The sequence below is a fragment of the Pantherophis guttatus genome, chromosome 2 (genome assembly GCF_059756535.1).
Source record: "Pantherophis guttatus breed Tessera chromosome 2, ASM5975653v1, whole genome shotgun sequence".
Taxonomy (NCBI): Eukaryota; Metazoa; Chordata; class Lepidosauria; order Squamata; family Colubridae; genus Pantherophis; species Pantherophis guttatus.
This window is the reverse complement of record NC_142064.1, coordinates 204,289,473-204,308,668: the sequence shown is the minus strand read 5'-3', so window position 1 is coordinate 204,308,668 and position 19,196 is coordinate 204,289,473. Positions and strand designations below refer to the sequence as shown.

The window sequence follows — 19,196 nt, the reverse complement described above, 5'->3', positions numbered from 1 at the left end:
GGAAGGCTGAGTCAACCTTGAGCCTTGGTGAGATTCGAACCTGCAGTAATTGCAGGCAGCTGTTCTTAATAACAGGGTGCTTTAGACCACTGTACTACCAAGGCTCTTTAAAGCAATTGGGCTGCTTTAATCAATAGGAAGGAGGTGTTGTAAAATCCAAAGTACTTCCTGTGGACTATCTTGGAGATGAGCATTGTCATATTAAAAATTATCTAATAAGGTAAATCCCTGGGTTGTTTGAAAAAAAAAAACAATGGCAAAACTAGAAGTTATAGCATTTTTCCTAAGCCTTTTCCATGTATGCCAGTCATGATGTCCTGAAGATATGAAGCACTGCAAGCTACCGAAAACTCAGCTAAGAGGGCAATTGAGGAGTTACAGCCCACTATCTCTGAAGGGCAGAAGCTTGGGTAATGTGGAGCTATTTCTCTGGGACATAAGAAGCACTACATGAGGCCTAACAGCTCATTCTGTGTCTCAATCCAGCCCTGATGCTGGAGAAAACAAGCAGCTTTCTCTATCCCTTGATTTCATTACTGTTAAAAAGTGTTCAGATTTAGTTAGTCCAACATGCAAAGGCTCCCATTCTACATGTTGAAATAAACTTGAGGTAACATGTAAGGAATGATGCAAGATCAAAATGTCTGAGGAAAACGGCCTAATTATTCACTATGTTTAAATTACAGTGCACAAAATAAAGTATAGCTTTATTAATTACTATTTAATTAAACAATAAATTATTTTGTGCCAATTGGGATTGCAATATATAGGGAAAAGAGAATTAAACCTTTCTTAATTGTCTGCAATCATATCAAAAATCCATTATTTTGATAGCAATTAGGCTGGGGGAGGGAGAGTTGCCATTGATACGGCAATGAAGCTTTCTGTCTAAACCGTTTTAAATATACAGATCATGCTGCATGACACAGATTTAACATATTGCCAATTTAGGCTTCATCATTAAGTAAGTAATCTACTGTAAATACCATCTAAATCTCCTGCTGATTTTAAATTATTACTTGTTTCATCCAACAAGTTCTTAAAATCTCTATTTAAAACAGCAGTTCTTTCTCGTTTTTCTTATTCCCATTCCGAAGTAGTTTCATTCATTCCTTGCTTGTAACAGTAGCCATAGTGTTTAGCATATACAGTACTATGTTAGAAAGGAGTCCAGTAAGAATGAAATTGTGTGGCTGAAATGGACAGAGTTAGATACAGAAGTTCTTTCTCAAATATAGGTATCCAAATGATATAATGTCCTTGCAGTTGTGACAGGTTAATCCCATTTTTTTTAAATTCCCACAGAAATTGAATACAAGAGAAGCTGCTTCAATGAATGGCAGGGAAGTCCTGCATGCATGCTTGTGGTGAACTTTGTAGCATTTCTCTGAATTCATTTTCAAAACATACACACCCTTGATCTCCATTGTTTCCATGATTAACCTTTGCCAATCATTGTACAGGTCTACTTTTTAAAAAAATATTTAACGTGTGTAGGAAGTTAGCACCCACCCTTCTCCTAGAAGAATGAAATATTCTAGGAAATATTAAAAAGGCGGAATATTATACCTCCCTGAATGAGAAAAGGAGAAACATGCTTTTGGAAATCAGTCCCCACCTTTGCTAATAGCCCCAGAAAGACTGGTGCCAACCTATCTACAAGACAAAAGACTGGGCCATCTTATCTACAAAAGACCTTCAGCTCCAGGGTGATAGGATTAGCATTTACTCAAAATCCAAACAAGGGCAAAGCCATTAAGCCATAATAGGAATTGCCCAAAACCCCTTCGTTACATCACCCAGCAAGATTCAACCAAGCCTGGGACTCAAGACAACCTACAAAGTTACCCCCGCATGGCCCCATGGGAGTCTGACAATCAATCAGAATACATTTCTTACACAGGAACAGGAAGCTACAAGGCGGGGCCCAAGAGAGGGTATAAATCAATCTCTCTCTCTCTCACCCATGTGCTCGATTGCCCAGAACCTCAAACCATATGGTCCTGTCCACCATTAAACCATCTTTCCAAACAGCTTCCATTTTTCCAGTATCTTTCTCCCCACTTGTCCCCAGATGGACATTTCTTCCAACACGTGTTTATAATTCAGAGTTAACGATAATTTGTTAGGAGATGATTTAGAAGTTATAGTGATGCTGAATGAATGGTAATTATGTCTGGTCCCCAAAGTTACAACTGTTGCAGCACACCCATGGTGATGTAATTAAAATTCTGACATTTGGCAACCCCGGGAATGCTTAATCCCACTCCTTCATTTCCCCATCTTCATTTCTAATTCTTGCATGGCTTTGGAACAGTAGTGGTATTCACTTACGTTCACTACCGGTTCGGAACTAGGAGTGTACATGCCACCTCTGTGCATGCGCAGAGCGTCCGTGATGACGTCCGGGTGAGTGGGCGGAGCCTCCTGTCACTGCCTCTGCCGGTTCTCCTGAACCGGGTAGAATTGGTAGAATCCCACCTCTGCTTTGGAAGGCTTCAAAACGTCATAGGAAATCCCCATGTGATTTGGATAAGGCAGCAGGCCACACCAAGTGCAAAGCCAGCAGGGGAGAGATGGGGTGGGGGAGAGATAGGTGGGTGGGGGGACTTGAAGAGGAGGTAGAGGAGGGAGGGCCTTACTTTTCCAAGGATCAGGATGGGAGGGCCCAAGCTGGGAACGGCTTGGATCAGTGTGGGTCCTCACCTAACGATCAGTGGGATTCAGTTAACAATGGCCACAGAGATTGTCAGAATAGCAGCCACTAAGCAATGTGATCATGTAATGTCATGTTTTATGAGTGAATCGCTTAACGTTGGATATTCTGGTCCAAATTACCACTGTAACTCGATTATATGTATGGGACTCACAGTCACACATAAATAACTTTTCTAGAATAAACTTGAGCAGAAAATAAGATGGATATTAAATACCTCAAGGACATCTATCAGATAAGGTTCATTCTGGAATATTGGTTTATTGTCATTCCGGTCATTTATAATGATAGTGATTTTTTTAGAGGTCTGTTGATAAAAAAGAAGAAAGTTAAAAACTAATGATATAAGAGACTAAATGGAAGGGCTTTAGCATTCATGAGTAGAAAAGGGCTGTAGAGATATGATAACACATATACAAGGCAGATCAGGCCCTGAACCCAAAAGTATAAGACTTGAAACTCTACTAGTCAACAGAATAAAAGGCAAAACTCCAGTAGTCAGCATATAAAAATGTAATCATCACTGTCATCGTAATCAACAATAGCAGTTGCAGCTCAGCAAGTTAATGGATAAGAAAAACAGCAACCACAGAAATGTTTTCAGCACAGCTGTTACATTTGGTTTTGCATCTGGCTATCTAGGCAAAGTTGTGTGGAGGCTTTTCTCAATGTTATAACTAATTTTAATTTACCTCAGTGGCTTTAGTCAAAGTGTAGCTTGTTCAAACAGTGCTTTAGTTCAGGGGTCTCCAACCTTGGCAACTTTAAGCCTGGCGGACTTCAACTCCCAGAATTCCCTAGCCAGCAAAGCTTAGAGGCCCCTGCTCTAGCTCCTAACTGACCACGGGGTAGCAAATACACCTCGTCACCCTATTCCCCATCATAGGCCGCTTCCACAGGGATTCTATGCCCCACTTTCCCACTTTACTTACTGGTAAAGTTATCTTGTCTGTCACTTCCACATTGAGCAGGATAACTTTTGTTTGCTGAAAATAAAGTGCAAAGCAGAAGTACTTTAATAATGATATGCCAGCATGATGATCATACTTTGGTTTCAATCTGGTTGATAAATAAGTCGTATTTATTTACTGTCCATCTCACTGCTTTTTAGAGTGAGATGGGCAGCATATAAAATTAATAAATAAGTAAACATAGAAAACCATAGAAATTATATCAAAGATACAACACACAGGTAGTCCTCGACTTACAACAGTTCATTTAATGACTGTTCAAAGTTACAACAGCACTGGAAAAAAATGGCTTATGACCGTTTTGCACACACAACCATTGCAGCACCCCCATGATCACGTGATCAAAATCCAAACTTTTGGCAACTGACTCGTATTTATCACAACTGCAGTGTCTAAGTGACAAGCAAAGTAAATGGGGAAGATTTATTTAATAACCATGTTACTAACTTAACAACTGCAGTCATTCACTTAAAAACTGTGGCAAGAAAGGTTGTAAAATGGGGCAAAATTCACTTAACAACTGTCTCATTTAGCAACAGCAATGTTGGGCTCAATTGTGGTTGTAAGTCAAGCACTACCCGTATTAATAAAAGCTGTTACATGTCCATCCTTGGGGCACCCAAAATTGCTGGCATAGCCACATTCTTCATCAGCAGAAGCTTCTGGATACTTTTCCATGGTACCCCATGCAGAGCGCATTGCAATGATCCAGATGAGAGATGACCAGGGAATGAATAATTGAGCGGAGAGCCTCCCTGTGCAGGAAAGGATGTAACTGGTGCACAACACAAAGTTGAGCAAAGATCCTCCTAGCCAGGCCTGCCATCCAGGGGTGAAATGTAAAATTTGTTACTACAGGTTCTGTGGGCGTGGCTTGGTGGTGGTGGGGTTAATGTGACTGGGTGGGCGTGGCCAATTTTTTTTTTAAGTCTTCAAAGCATTTTTTCTAATGCTTTGAAAAGCCTCTGCTGATCAGGCAACTCAGCTGGGATCGTCAGAGAGGCTTTTTAAAAAATGCCTCTCTGCTGATCAGGCAACTCAGCTGGGATCGTCCGAGACTTTTCAAAGCATTTTTTTTACCACCTCTTCGGCCAAGAGGTTGCAGAAAAAAATGCTTTGAAAAGCCTCTGACGATCCCAGCTGAGCCGCAGGATCATCAGAGGCTTTTTTTTTTAACTTTTAAAAGCATTTTTTCGTCGGAAGAGGTTGTAGAAAAAATGCTTTTAAAAGTAAAAAAAAAAAGCCTCTGATGATCCTGCGGCTCAGCTGGGCATGGTGGGGGGGGACGCAGGGATTTTTGTTACCGGTTCTCTGAACCACCCGCCATTGCTACTGGATCAGGCGATCCGGTCCGAACTGGAAGATGTATAACTGGGTAGCATACTGATGATACATCATTCCATAATGGCAGATGATTCTACTTAGTGACTCCATGTAGATGTTGAAAGAGCCCTGAGCCCTGTGACAACCCACGAAAAAGAGACCACTCACTTCCTATCAACACTGATAGGGACCAGCCTCAGAGGAAGGAGATGGACCAGCACAAAGCTGTGCCCTCACCCCTAATGGATGTGGTCAATGAACAGAAGCTACTGAGAGGTCAAGAAGAACAAAGATGGATGCAGTATCCCCATCCTGCTCCCACCACAGATAATCTTAAAAAATGGTATTTGTGTCACACATCCAGGCCTGAAACTTGATTGAAAGAAGTCCAGATAATTTCATTGTGCGCAAAGCGCATGCACGAAACAAACCACTGGTAACACCTGTTGAAACCCACCACTGTTAGGCTCCCAGTTTACACTATATATAAGATACTGTAATCTACTAGCAACTTTAAGATCTGTGGACTTTAACTCCTAGAATTCCCCAGCCGGCATGTCCACACATTTTACAGTGGCCCAGATTGAGAAACACTGGTCTAGAGCAGTGGTGGGTTTCAAAATTTTTTACTACCGGTTCTGTGGGTGTGGCTTGGTGAGAGTGGCATGGTTTGGTGGGCATGGCTTGGTGGGCGTGGCAGGGAATGTTACTGCAAAATCCCCATATCCTCCCAATCAGCTGGGACTTGGGAGGCAGACAATAGATGGGGGCGGGGCCAATCAGAGGTGGTATTTATACTGGTTCTCTGAACTACTCAAAATTTCCGCTACTGGTTCTGCAGAACTGGTCAGAACATGCTGAAACCCACCTCTGGTCTATAGTGTATAGAGGACAAGCTGAGGTTCTATAATGTTTCTTGGATGTCTGTGCTAAAAGCCTCTGAGCCAGATTGGGATGGGACAAGGAGGTGGGGTGGGGGAGTTGATGATGATGTTCATCAGTTGAGGGAGATGCTGTTGATGATGTTCATCTGATTACAGATGAAAAATTAAATATTGTTGAGAATGAGAATAACCTGGTAGAACAGAAGGAAGCAATCACTGCTGTATACAAGCTATAGAAAAAAGAAAAGAATTTTAATCTGAAGCCTTCCGGCTCACAAATATTTTGGGAATGTAGGCTAAGAACCAGTTGTTTGCAGCAAAGATGAGATGAGACAATAAAAACAATGGATAAATTGCAAGAAAGCATTCGATATCTAGAGGTAAAAGAGTTTTTGGCTTAGTGGGCACACAGAGCTCCTGATCACATTAATATACATAGGACTTGAGATATCTGGTGCCAGCAGGACATAGGTGGGATTTCTTTTAATAAGGTTGCCCAAGACTTAGCTGATTACCAGATTTAGAATCCAAATAACAATGACGTGAATTGGTCAAAACTGTACTATGCATGGAGCAATCCTATCTAAAAAGGATGAATTAAAGAGTCTGAGTAAGATGCAGCATAAGAGGCAATATGGCACTGGAGGGAGTAACGCTTTGGTTATCAAAGAGGGTATAAAATCTAGTTTATTGAAAAAAATTAGAACACCAGTTTTCTCCCCAGTATCTAATTGAGAACTTAAATGTCAAAGATGTAATTTGTCCTTTAAAGTGCCAAAGGTCTGACAGGTAACCAATGTGACAATGTGGAAAAAGAGATGGACGGAGCTGATTATAAGGTAGACATACCCAAATACACATACCACAGCACCAGCATGATGCAACTGCCAATCAAAGAGCAGCATTGGATAGGTGGGGAAGGAGTGGGGGGGGGACAAAATGTCTGCCTGGAGCTCTCTGCAGCCATAGGCCTCATGAAGAAGAATAGACTGAATAGTCAAACTCCAAGCCCAGGAGTAGAAGTAAAGAGACAAACTAGAAAACTGGAGTGTGCAAACTGGTTTTTCCTTCCCTCAGAGCTGGCTCTAAGGAAAAGTTTTTCTACTTGGCTGGAGCCAAGTTTTGTAAGAAAAAAAGGGTCAAGAAGCCCAGCTGGGAATGCAGAAGCAGCAGCAGCAGCAAAGAAACAGCCAAGACTCTGACAGAGAAGAATGGAAATAAGAACCTAAAATAACAACAGATTAAAAGATACTTTGAATTCTGAAGTATATCTCTACAGAGAGTGGCCATAGGGAGAGAGAGGGCTTAAGATAAAATAAATATGGAGATCAGTAATAAACGAATATATTGAAGACTGAGCCTAGAAAAATATAAAGACATAGTAAAATTTAAAGTACAGTGTAGATAAAAAGCCAGTAGAAATACCATCTTTTATGAGTAAAGTATTAATTTCTGAACGAGCTGAAGGCATTTATAATTTACAATTCCTATCTCTCTTTTTTGGCAATCTTTCCTTCTTTTCTACAACAAGTCTCCATCAGTCATTGAAGAAAGATTAAAAAAAAAAACAGTCTAAATTTCCAGTACTTTGTGTCTTTATTGATTCTGGGTCAATCTGATTACTTCCTGTTCAAAAGAAGATTTTGTGAAGACACCTTTTTTAAAGAAAAAAGAAAAAAAGAAAGAAGGATACGTGTGGGAGATAAGTAATTTTTAGCCCAATCATCTTAATGTCTCTTTTGGGCAAATTAGAGACAATGGTAATCCAAGAAAAAAAAAAGATGAATATTAATCAAGTATCTAATACATTTTAATTTAAATGAGACAAAAGAAATGCACAATGGAGCAAACTCTTAATTACACAAATGCACTGGTGGTACACTCTGAGCTTTCTATACATAACAAGGAAAAAGTTCTTACGGTCACAACCAAGAATTCAACAAAGGCAGTTGTGAAAGGGACAAATTCCCTGTTGGGTATAATTAGAAAGTGGTTGTAAATAAAAACTGTGAAAAGAGTAATGTCCTTAAATAAATATATGGTATATATGTGCATAATTCTGGCACATTTGAAAAAGGATATACAGTAACAGAGCTGCAAAAAGGGCAGCTCAAATTATCAGAACAGGGAGCCTGAATGTTTTTCTTGCAAGAAAAAAAAACTAGAAAATTTGAAGCGTTTTAGCTTAGAAAAGGGCAACTTGGATATGATCAAAGTATGTGACTTCGTGCATGACCTGGAGAAAAACAATGGACATTTTTTCTTCCCTCCTCTCAGAACATTAGGATCAGGGGTCATCCAATTAAGTTGGATGGAATGCATTTTAGAACAAAAGAAATTACACTGTAGTTAATTTGTGGTATTCATTCCTACATTATCTGATATTAAGTCTCTAATTCCAATAGCTGTAAAGGGGTTGGATAAATTCATGAAGGACGGATCCATTGAAGTCTTTCAGGCTGACATGAGTTAATATCTAATTCAGGGGCAGTTAAAAGCAAATGCAAATGTACCGATAGAGATGTGGAAAATTCAGAAGTACGAAGCACAACACCAAGGGAAGAAACCATGTTGTTGTAAGAAAGAGGGATTCCTAAAAATAAGAAAGCTGTTTCCCATCCAGTAGTTCTCAACTTCTATAAACCAACCCAGATTGGAACCTGCAACATTATCCTGGGACATGTATATTCGCCTTCAACTTGATTTGGGGCCAACATTTGGCGAAGCTAGAAATGTCTTGTCCATGTACTTCATATTTTTTTTGGGGGGGTGTCTTTTAATTCTTTTATTGCAATATTACAAATCTTGGTACAATGTATTCTTTCAATGCAGATCAGTGGTGGGTTGCTACTGGTACGCCCTGGTTCGGGTGAACCGGTACCAGTGGTGGCGGGAGGCTCCGCCTACTCACCCAGACGTCATCAAATATGCTCTGCGCATGCGCAGAAGCTTCTGTGCATGCGAAGTGGCCCGGGTGCGAATGAACCAGTAGCAAAGGTAAGTGAAACCCACCACTGATGCAGATGTCAATGCAATAAAATTTATGTAATATATTATGAACATTCCATTATTTACAAAGACTTACTGGTAAATAGTGAAAATAAATGACTTGCATATAGCCATATCTTGGCATAGAAAATACCAGTCTTAACACGCTGAACATTAGCCTTTTTCTCCATATGCTCTTGTCACAGTCTCAGTGTGCCTCTGCCCTTTTTATTTCCCCTTTGATCTCCTTTTTACAAATTGATTGATTCCACTCACTCTCTGCTGCCATGGCAGAATCACCCAAAGTCCCTTCTTTGCTCTGAGGGGACAGCTAAAGAGTTCCTGTCAATGGCGTCTCCTGAAGAATTGCTACTGTATATGAGGAATAGAGCAATTGGTTTTTTTCTTTTTTAAAGGCATGGAGCTTTTCACATGCCAATGTCCCCCCCATTGACCAGCCCTTACTTTATTCAATTATCAAAATGGGGTTTATACCCTGAATATATATGTTTATTAAAATGTCATCCATGGTAGATTCAGTTTGCATGCCTACAGTATGTGCTCACACATCTATATATTTAATGAGAGCAGCCACGTCTTTCCAATCCTTGCATCACATTACAGGGATAGTTAAGGAGCAACAACAACAACAACAAAAGCATAGTAATGCTAGAAATAGTGCAAGATCTTTAACACAATGCTCATGTTTCTGATTTACACAGATACAAAGGAACGATTGAGAAAGCCACATTTGAAATACAGGTAGTCCTTATTTAGCAACTTGTTTGCAGTTATGACAGTGATGAAAAAATAACATTATGACCAATCCTTATATTTACCATCTTTGCAAGTCCATAAAGGAAAGGAAAGCTGAAGTAAGATATTAAATACAGTTGCGATTTCACTTAACAATAATTTCACTTAATGACTGAGTTGGCACTCCCAATTGTGGTCACTGAATGAGGTCTACCTCTTGTTCAGAGGAGGTTGCCAGAGTTGCCATCCCACTTGCCCCATCTCTGGTTATGTCCCTTTATAACTTTACCTCATAATCCACAGATTGCTTCAGCATCACATTGCCTGTTCTACTATCAAGTGAGAAGTAGTAAGCATTTTCACCCCCAATGCTGTAGTATAATGTATCATTTTCAACATCCTCTGCCACCAACTGAAAAACCAAGGTGCCTGCAATGAAAAATGAGGGCCAGAAACAGAGAAGGTGGGAGGAAAGAACCAGAGAGATACCTGTTTTTTTAAAAAAATCCTTATGGCCACAGACTCCCTCCCCCCCTCCCAGTCATCTCCCTAAAGCCACACCTTTTGAAAGAAACCTAAATGGTTTCTGGGTTCCCATTTTATTTTATTTATTTAAGTAATATAGCCACCCATCTCATAAAATAGGGACTCTAGGTGGCGTACAGCAAAATTAAAGCAAAAGTATTATCATTAAAAATTTTTTTTAAATATTAAAAACTATAAAAACAGAACCAAAATAACAAATAATGGAGGTAGGGATATTAATATTAACTTCGCCCATCCCCTGGGGTGCCCAGGTCTGCTAGCATAACCAGGTCTGGATAGACTTTGGAAGCCTCTTATCATGTCCTCTTACCATAATCCTCTTACCAAGTCCTCAGTATGCATAGGCTTATAGCTCCTCCATCATCACAACCACTGGCTGAAATGATGGGATTCACTGTCTGTTTCATTTATAGGTCTTAGCCTAGGAAGGCTATGAAAAATACCATTGACATATATAGAAATACTGCTTTTCATTTTTTGCATTCCAAACAAAGCTTTTTCCGTCACTAACCTATAGGTGTGTCCTCTGGCAACATAAAGGTGCTGTTCATGTTGAACTTTGGGCTATTGTTCGCGGATGCTGCATGAAAGACGGTCAGCTGAAATTATGATTTTATGAGCAAAAGACAATCCCCCACCCACTCACATCACCCAATCTTCTAATTCTTCCTTCATCTGAATTTCCTCATAATATCTTCTGCAATAGTTCTTAATATTTCCCAACACTCAACAGACTTAAGTCTAGTGTACTTAATGATACCTTTAACAGGGTGTCCAGAACAATCATGGTCTAGTCTGGGTGCAACCCATGGCTCTGGAGCCGCATGTGGCTCTTTGACCCCTCTCCTGCAGCTCCCTACCGACCCGGTCACCCGACCTGCTCTCTACCCCGAGACACTGCCCCAACCCAGCCACGGCCAATGCCAACCTTGGTAACATGAGGGCTGGTGGGGTAGGAATGGGGTCCGGGAGGAAGGTATGACAGAAAGGGGGACAGTCCTGCAGCTGAGGACTGAGCACAAGCCATGATGGTGGCTTCCCCGAAGATGACCCTCCTCCTCCTTCTCATGCAACCCTCTGGCCGGCTGTTGCAGGGCCGGGAGGGTGAGCACGAGTGGGGATATTCTCCTCAAGTGAGCAGCCGGGCTCGGCCAACGCGCAGCAAAGGCGTGTGGAGCGGGCTGGTTGACCAGCTAATGGGTGAACGTCTTTGGCAAGGGCACTCTGGCTTTCTCTGAGCCTGATCTCTGGGGTGGGTGTGCAAGGTTCGGTGAGCCGGCCAGGGGTGAAATGCTCCCGGTTCATACCGGATCACGCGATCCGGTAGCGATGGAGGCGGTTGGTTCGGAGAACCGATAGCAAAAATCCCTGCCCCCACCACTACCATGCCCAGCTGAGCTGCACAATCATCAGAGGCTTTTTTTTTTTACTTTTAAAAGCATCAGACAACTTAGCTTGGATCGTCAGAGGCATTTAAAAGCATTTTTTTACAACCTCTTCGCCGAAGAGGTTGTAGAAAAAATGGTTTTAAAAATTAAAAAAAAAATTGGTCACACCCACCCAGTCACATTACCCCCCAAGCCACGCCCACAGAACCGGTAGTAACAAATTTTAGATTTCACCCCTGGGGCCGGCCTCCTTTTCCCGCTGCCCTGAGCTTCATTACTCCTCCAGCTGAGCGGTGCTCTGGGAGGATGCTTTTCAATTAATGCCATCAGAGGGAGAGAATGAGAGAGAGGGAAACAAATGAGAGAGGGGGGGAAGAAAGAGAGACAGAGAGAAAGAGAAAGAAAGAAAGAAAGAAAGAAAGAAAGAAAGAAAGAAAGGGGAGAGGAAAAAGAGAGAAAAACAGAAATGAGAGGGAGAGAAAGAGAGAGAGAAATGAGAGAGAGAAAAGGGGAGAAAAAGAGAGAGAGAAATGAGAAAATGATGGAGGAAGAGAATGAGAGAAGAAAAAGAGAGAAACAAATGAGAGAGAAGGAGAGAGAAAGAAAAGAAAATAAGAAAAGAGAGAGAGAGAGAAGGAGAGGGAGAGGAAAAAGGGAAAAATAGAAATGAATGGGAGGGAGGGGGAGAAAGAGAGAGAGAGAGAGACCCATTTTCCACAGAAAACACTGGGAGCCACAAAACCCTGGTAGACATGGCTGGGGGGGGCTCATGTGGCTGGGGGGGAAGTGATGAGTTGGCCACGCCCACCCAGGTTTTGTGGCTCCTTGTGTTTTCCTTTCTGTGGAAAACGGGTCCAAATTGCTCTTTAAGTATTTAAGGTTGCAGACCCTAAGACCCTGGAAAACGTACAGTTCCATCAACCTCCCTTCACTTTCTTTAAAAGAAGTTAAATACCAAAGTGCTTTCCTGATCTATTGTATGTTTACTTCAATGTAAATCCTACATTTCTCCATGAGCAATTGTAGTGCCAATTGTAATTCTCACTTGATGATATTCTTTCATGCAGTGTCAAGCCTCAGTAATGTCTCAGCAGACATGAACTGGCATAGAAGTGGGGGAGGAATTTTTCTACAGAAAATCTTACCTAATGTCAGAAATAGAGAGAAAACTACCCATGAAAGCCAGAGCATCCTGCTGAGGTGAGGAGATCTGCAAATACAACAGAAAGGAAGGATTAACTATCTTGAAGATAAAACTGCCTGGTTGTTTGTAAGATCACATTCGTTGCTGAGAATGTTGTCCTTGGAAAGCAGGAATCATGTTCCTTTAAAAAAATTATCACAATGAAAAGGCAAAGAGAATTTACTCAGTTTTATGTCTTTATTATGCCTCTCAAATATTATATAAAATCATATGTTCTCTGGGCGTAGTGGCTAAATTGCATTAGCAACAAAAACTTCCTATCTCTAACAATGTTTTATGGCATTACAAGCAAGAGAGTCTCTGTTTATCATGCCCTCTTATCAAACTGCCTAACATAACCAGAAAAAATGTATAACATAAGGAGCATATTGTGCAAACTGAAGAGAGAAGACTAATATACAAACTTATCCACACAGACCCAGAAGAAATAGGATGGTAAAGGGAAAAACTCAATGTAAAAATAGAACACAGAGAGAGGAAATTTTGTTTGTCACAATGTATTCAAGAAATAACTTCTAGAAAAATAAAGCATTAATGAAATACTTCTGAAGAAGTGGAAATTCAGAGTCAAATTTTTACTCAGTGCAGGATTGGAATATTGGCTACTAGTTACTACTAGATTTCTAGGAAGACTAGAGGTGACAATTACTCTTGTTAATGTAAAGGAGCCTGGAAGGTTCCTGAAAGGACATTCAGCTCCCAGGTCCTCCCCTTTCTCAAGCAAAGCCTTGAGGATTTGGATATCACCCTGGAGCTTCAGAATGATTGCAAGGTCACTCCAACAAAACCATGAATGAAATGCAAGCACAGAGTCATTGTACCCAGAATTAGTTCATGCTTCCTTAATCCAATCTTTGAGAAAGGTAACCTAGCGCAAAAACTGATTGAGCTTCTGCATCTTTAATAGCTGGGTACAAGAGAGGAGAACACAGAACAGTTTGCTAGGCAAACCTACTTGTTGAAATACCATTGCTACAAAAGGGGCAGGAATTCTGGCTTTTTTGCATCTGGCCACGCTTGACACACATGTCAGCCCACAATTCCTAAGAAATTAACTAGTAATGCTTTGGTGTCCTGCATACTGAAAAATACAATTTTGCAGAACTGGAGCAAAACAAACAGAGGATCTGGTATGGTCACATACACTTGGTGCTGGCGCCAATAGGATCTTCTCAAACTGTTGATGTATCTACACCCCTTGTCAAGCCTAGGAGCTCCTAGGCAGAAGGATAAAAAGGTCAATATCCCAGCTAGGCATGGACTCTGGCCTGCTATAAAACTATTATGAATATTTATTTATAGTAACATAGAAAAGACTGATCTGGCCTTCTAGGTGGAGATGCTAACTCTGATCTGTGCTGGAAGCTAGTTCCTTATGTGGCTGACTACCGTAATGAACTTGAGGGAGGAGGTGCAATACTTTACTCGTGGTGTAAAAGAGAAGTACACCTCTAGAATCTGTGAGACATTTCCTCAACCGAGAATAACAATCCTACACACTATTTTACACCTCATCTTTCTAAAAACCCTGAACTACATGCCATTTCTCATTATTTTTAATTAAATTTTTGTTAAATAAAAGCAAGCAAACTTCAAATATGGATTAGGAAAAATAATGGTTTGAGACTGGGTACAATATGTTAGAGTTAATTTAATTTCAATTATAATAGCTGTCATAGGAAAATATTGTCTTTCTCATAATATACTAAAGCAAGAACTCAATAAGTAAATGGAAACAAAAGAGTCATTAAAATATTTAATAAAACAGAATAGGAAATTAAATTTTAAAAAAATAATTAACGTGATATTATAATTGTTCCCTGCATATTTATTTCCTGGAAAGAAATGGTGAAATCTAAATTCACAAAAATATGGCTTTAACCTGTAACAACTACTAGAACTACTAGACAGACTTCATCTGTCAACAGATGCTAGTTTGTGTCAGCCCCAACAGGTAGACCAGACAGGAAATCAATACGAGAAAATTAAAATTCTGTTTTATCGAAAGTATCTGCAATAACAGAATGTTCTGAGTCTGATTGTGCTGGACTTCCTCCTCCAGTGAATTAGGGAGGCATCTTTTTGCGTTGCTTCCAAACATTATTCTGAATTTTAAAAACTTTTGCCCCTTTTGCCTACGGAAAGGATCCTGCATATTTCTGCCAAGGTCATCTTCCTTATTCTCTACACTGTAGGAGAGAGCTTGGGAAAATTGGAGGGTTTCAGATCCAAGAAATCCACAATTCTGCTGTGAAACCACACTTCATCCCTGACCTGTTTCTTTCCTAGAAGAGAGTTCCCTATAGTGTTTTACTTTCTCTCCACTTGGAAAAACAGAAGGATTGTTTGGCTCCTAGGAAAATAATGTGAAGACTGAAGGATTAATTTACCTAGGGACCATAAATCAAGCAATAATCAAATGAATCAGAACAAGTCCAAGCATCAAAACAATAATAGTAACATATAAATAGGAATAGAAAACAGATGTTGTAAGAATGCCATTGGAACAGGCTAAGGGTCTTTTCTAGTCTAGTACTATTTTCAAATGGGATCAATTTCTCTAAGAATAAATGGGAGATGATATAAATGTCACTTCTTGTTGTTTTCCTTCATAATTTATCGATCATGGATATACTACCTCAGATCAAGGCAGCTTCATTTATCCATAGGCTTATCTTCTACAAAGAAGCTTCGGTATTTGAAAACAATCTCTTAAGCTGGTAACCATCATATTTTGTGTTACATAACAAATTATTGATTATAGAAAATACTGAATCTGCTCAAAGTGAATTCCATTAAAGTACATAATTATAAAAATACATAAAGATCAAATAAGGTAGGATGTGGGGGTGGAGAAGAGAGAAGCAACCTGGCACCTTCTATACCTGTGTTGGATAATATACTCTCAGTCATAGAAATATTAGCTATTCTGTTGGAAGAGACACAGAATTAGGGAAAGCTGCTTTGGATCTCTACGGCTAAGAATAAATGTGATTTTAAAATGATGCAGAGAGCTGCCTTTGAAAAAAATATTTTTGATTAAATCAGCATCAGGAACTGAAAGCGAATACTGTATATGCTAAAATTTATTATCATATATGCTTCCCATCTCACCGATAATGCCATCCTGGGTGGAGCTAATAGAAGCTAATCTCCATTGGTTGTATGGCTAGTATACTTAAGCACCTCAGCTCTTTTGCAAGAAAGAATCCATACAAGATCTACAGTAACTCAGGCAGGCCTACTACCACAGATTCCTCGTTCAGTACATACAGTACCATCCCATTGATCCTAAAGGATATTCAAGTTTAGCACTCGCTCCTTATGCAGAGCCCTTTCCTTAGAGGGGTGAGGAGCCATGGCCCCCTTCGTGCTGTAGTAGGGCCGCCCAGTGTCATTCTCGTCTCACTTTCTCTAGGCACAGCTCTGAGGGATAACCAACAGCTCTCAAGTCTTACCTTGAATCATGCAGGCTCATGGGGAATTGCCCAGTTCTTTTGCAGGTGATGGAGGTCTGAGTGTCTTATGCAGACTTTGGCTCCTGTTATAAATTAGCTCATCAATCATTAACTGAAATGAGTAGATAGAAAAGTTCAACTCTCCTTCCTTGAAAAATCTTCCTTTTCAGATTGTCGTCAGTGCTGAAGTCTTGTTTATGCATTAAATTGTCCTTTATGATTGGGAAGGGAAGCTTGAAACTCCTGAGGCTTTACATGACTTCCACCCCTATTCTTGCGGTGGCGATTTCTCTATTTTTACACAGCGTATGCCTTGCGTTCTCCTTTCTGGTTAGTCTGACCACCATGAGACTCTGAGTGCTCGGTTTCATCTTTTATTGGGACTCGTATTTGGGGTTCAGACCCTCTACTTGGAATTGAACTCATGGACCACTGCACTTTAGATAGCTACCGGTACGTACAATGCATTCCTTAAGAGCTATCAAGGTTCTGGCCCTCAGTGGTTGTAGGAAGGGATATATAGAAGTGCCATTAGAATTCCAATTAATCAAATTGGAATCTAAGAGTATTGAATACTGGTAAGGATAAAATATTGACTATGTTAATAAATAGGATGTAAGTATACATAACAATTTAGTTTATAACAATGCTCAATATGGTTACACAAGAATAAGAGAATGATTAGGAAGACTGAATTTAAAAGTAAAGATAATAGTCGATGCAGAAAGTTGTAAAATATTATATAATGTTATTTATGTTTTGTATTTTACCGTTTGGTGTATGTATATGTTCTTTTTTTTCTTTTTTTTGGTGTCTTTTTCTATTATGTTTTTAGTTTTAAAAATGTAAAATATTCAAAAATTATTTTTTTTAAAAAAAAGAAGTGCCAGAAGAGTGCTAGAAGGGTATCCACATAGTTACAACTATTCGTTTAATGACTATTCGAAGTTACAATGGCACTGAAGAAAGTGGCCTATGACTGGTTTTCACACTCACGACTATTGCCGCATCCCCATGGTCACATGATCAAAACTTGGGCACTTGGCAACTAGCATGTATTTATAACAGTTGAACTGTCCTGGGTTCATGTGATCATCATTTGTAACTTTCCCAACCGGCTTCTGACAAGCAAGTGGGAAAGCCAGATTTATTTAACGACCCCATGATTCACTTAACAGCTACACTGATCTGCTTAACAACTGTCTTCCTTAGCAATGGGGTTTGACTCAATTGTGGTCATAAGTTGAGGACTACCTATATATGATCCACCTTCCCTTAAGCTCTGAGAGCAGAAAAATAAAGATATTAGTTCATGCCCCCATCTGCTTGGTTTTACATGTCTCTCATTAGGCCCTTTCATTTCCTATCACACAGAAGCTTTTCTGAACCACAGCTAACTTCTGTATCAGGCACAGTTTACAATTTATGGCCCTGCCTCAGTTGAGTGACACATCAGCCGTTAGAGGATCTTGTTTGTGGATGCTTTGTGTTATCCTGTTTTCAAACGGAGGGAGGAAATGGCAGATCTGCCTAGATCAATCACGGTAGGGGGAGAATTACCAAAAGGACGTCCAACTGTCAAGGAAAAGAGGAGGAAGATAAGAAGGTACATGCACTTTTCAACAGCCTGAGTGAGAAGCCTCCAGAAAAACACTTTGGAAGGCAAGATCACAGTTAGTCTAATTCCAAGGGCCATTGCAAGGAATCAGTATAGATCCCCAGGGACTGCCCACTCCCTGGTGTGGGGTGTGGAGGGAAAGAGAAGAGGGTATCAGAAAAAATACCAGATGCTCCAAAATATAAAGAATATGTGGCTTCACCCTATCTTGGTTCTGACCTCTCCCTTCACTCTTGCTATCTTCACCACTGCCATGGGATGCAGCTTTCAGGAAATTACAGCTGACAAAAACCTGCCTTCCACAGACTCAAATTTCTCTGGGTCACCAAGTCTTTTTTCTGCCCGTCCCACTTTTCCTCCCTTTCTTTTCATTGCACATGAGCTCTCAAGCAGAAGATGAATCACTGGCTTGTGTGGTTATTTTAGCCATAAGCACCTAAAGTACAGTATATTTCACAGGGTTGCCTTTCCAGCTGAAATGCAGCTTCTTACACAGTGTAGGTTGCTACTGATGGGCAAAACCAACTCTATTTACAAGCCTTCCCTTCTCCTCCTCTCTACAATACACCTAAATAATACAGCAATAGCACCTAAAATTATGTACAGCTTTACAGTGCTTTACAGCCCTCTCTAAGCAGTTTACAGAGTCAGCATATTGCCCCCAACAATCTGGGCCCTCATTTTACCGACCTCGGAAGGATGGAAGGCTGAGTCAACCTTGAGCCTGGTGAAATTCGAACTGCCAAATTGCAGTCAGACGGCAGTCAGCAGAAGTAGCCTGCAGTACTGCACTCTAACCACTGCGCCACTGTGGCTCTGTAGCTTTCCTCATGCCAGTGCAGCACTTTCACACTTACTTCCCTCGTCACTTGCTGTCTCCTCTTCCTTCACTCTGCCCTTAAGCCCTCATTTAAATTCTGTAATATGTCTGTAGAAATTAAAGATGGCCTATAAACCATTTTGATTTTCTTTGTTCCCCCATCTCCGTTGTCCTTTCCTACAGGTGTGTGGAAAGAGACTTTCAATAACTCCTATTTTCCTTGTAAGAGGATCCACAGCATGCACCCAAACAGTTTCTCTTGTCACAACACGGGTCAAATGATGTCAAGGTGACATCCCTAGCTGTGGAATTGACTGTGGGAAAATGAGTACCTCAGCCCAGACTCCTGTGTTTCTGCCTCATGGTTCTGCTCACTCGTCGGCCTTGAACTCTAAGCCCTGCCTAGGCCAGAAACACCAGCAAAGGGGCAAGGCAGATTTCCTCAGTTTGCTGGCTTATTATGCTTTTGATTACACACTGAAGTAACTGACAAGCAAAACGATTTGTCAGGTGGGGTTTTGTCC

At 40.5% G+C, this 19,196-nt stretch overlaps 1 protein-coding gene across 2 annotated transcripts in view; it reads right to left on the bottom strand.

Moving 5' to 3' along the window:
* Nucleotides 1-16,355, bottom strand: part of CDHR2 (cadherin related family member 2) — a 41,815-nt gene extending 25,460 nt beyond the window's left edge. For both annotated transcript variants that reach the window (XR_004595576.2, XM_034442828.2), the window contains exons 1-6: nt 16,235-16,355; nt 12,718-12,782; nt 10,696-10,764; nt 9,928-10,067; nt 3,649-3,702; nt 2,934-3,023 (exon numbers count right to left, since the gene is read on the bottom strand). Coding sequence is in view for 1 of the 2 variants with exons in the window: in XM_034442828.2 (XP_034298719.2) it covers nt 2,934-3,023; nt 3,649-3,702; nt 9,928-10,067; nt 10,696-10,764; nt 12,718-12,782; nt 16,235-16,254 (438 nt within the window). In the remaining variant the exon portion in view is untranslated. The remainder of the gene's footprint in view (nt 1-2,933; nt 3,024-3,648; nt 3,703-9,927; nt 10,068-10,695; nt 10,765-12,717; nt 12,783-16,234) is intronic.
* Between the last annotated feature and the right edge of the window lie 2,841 nt (nt 16,356-19,196).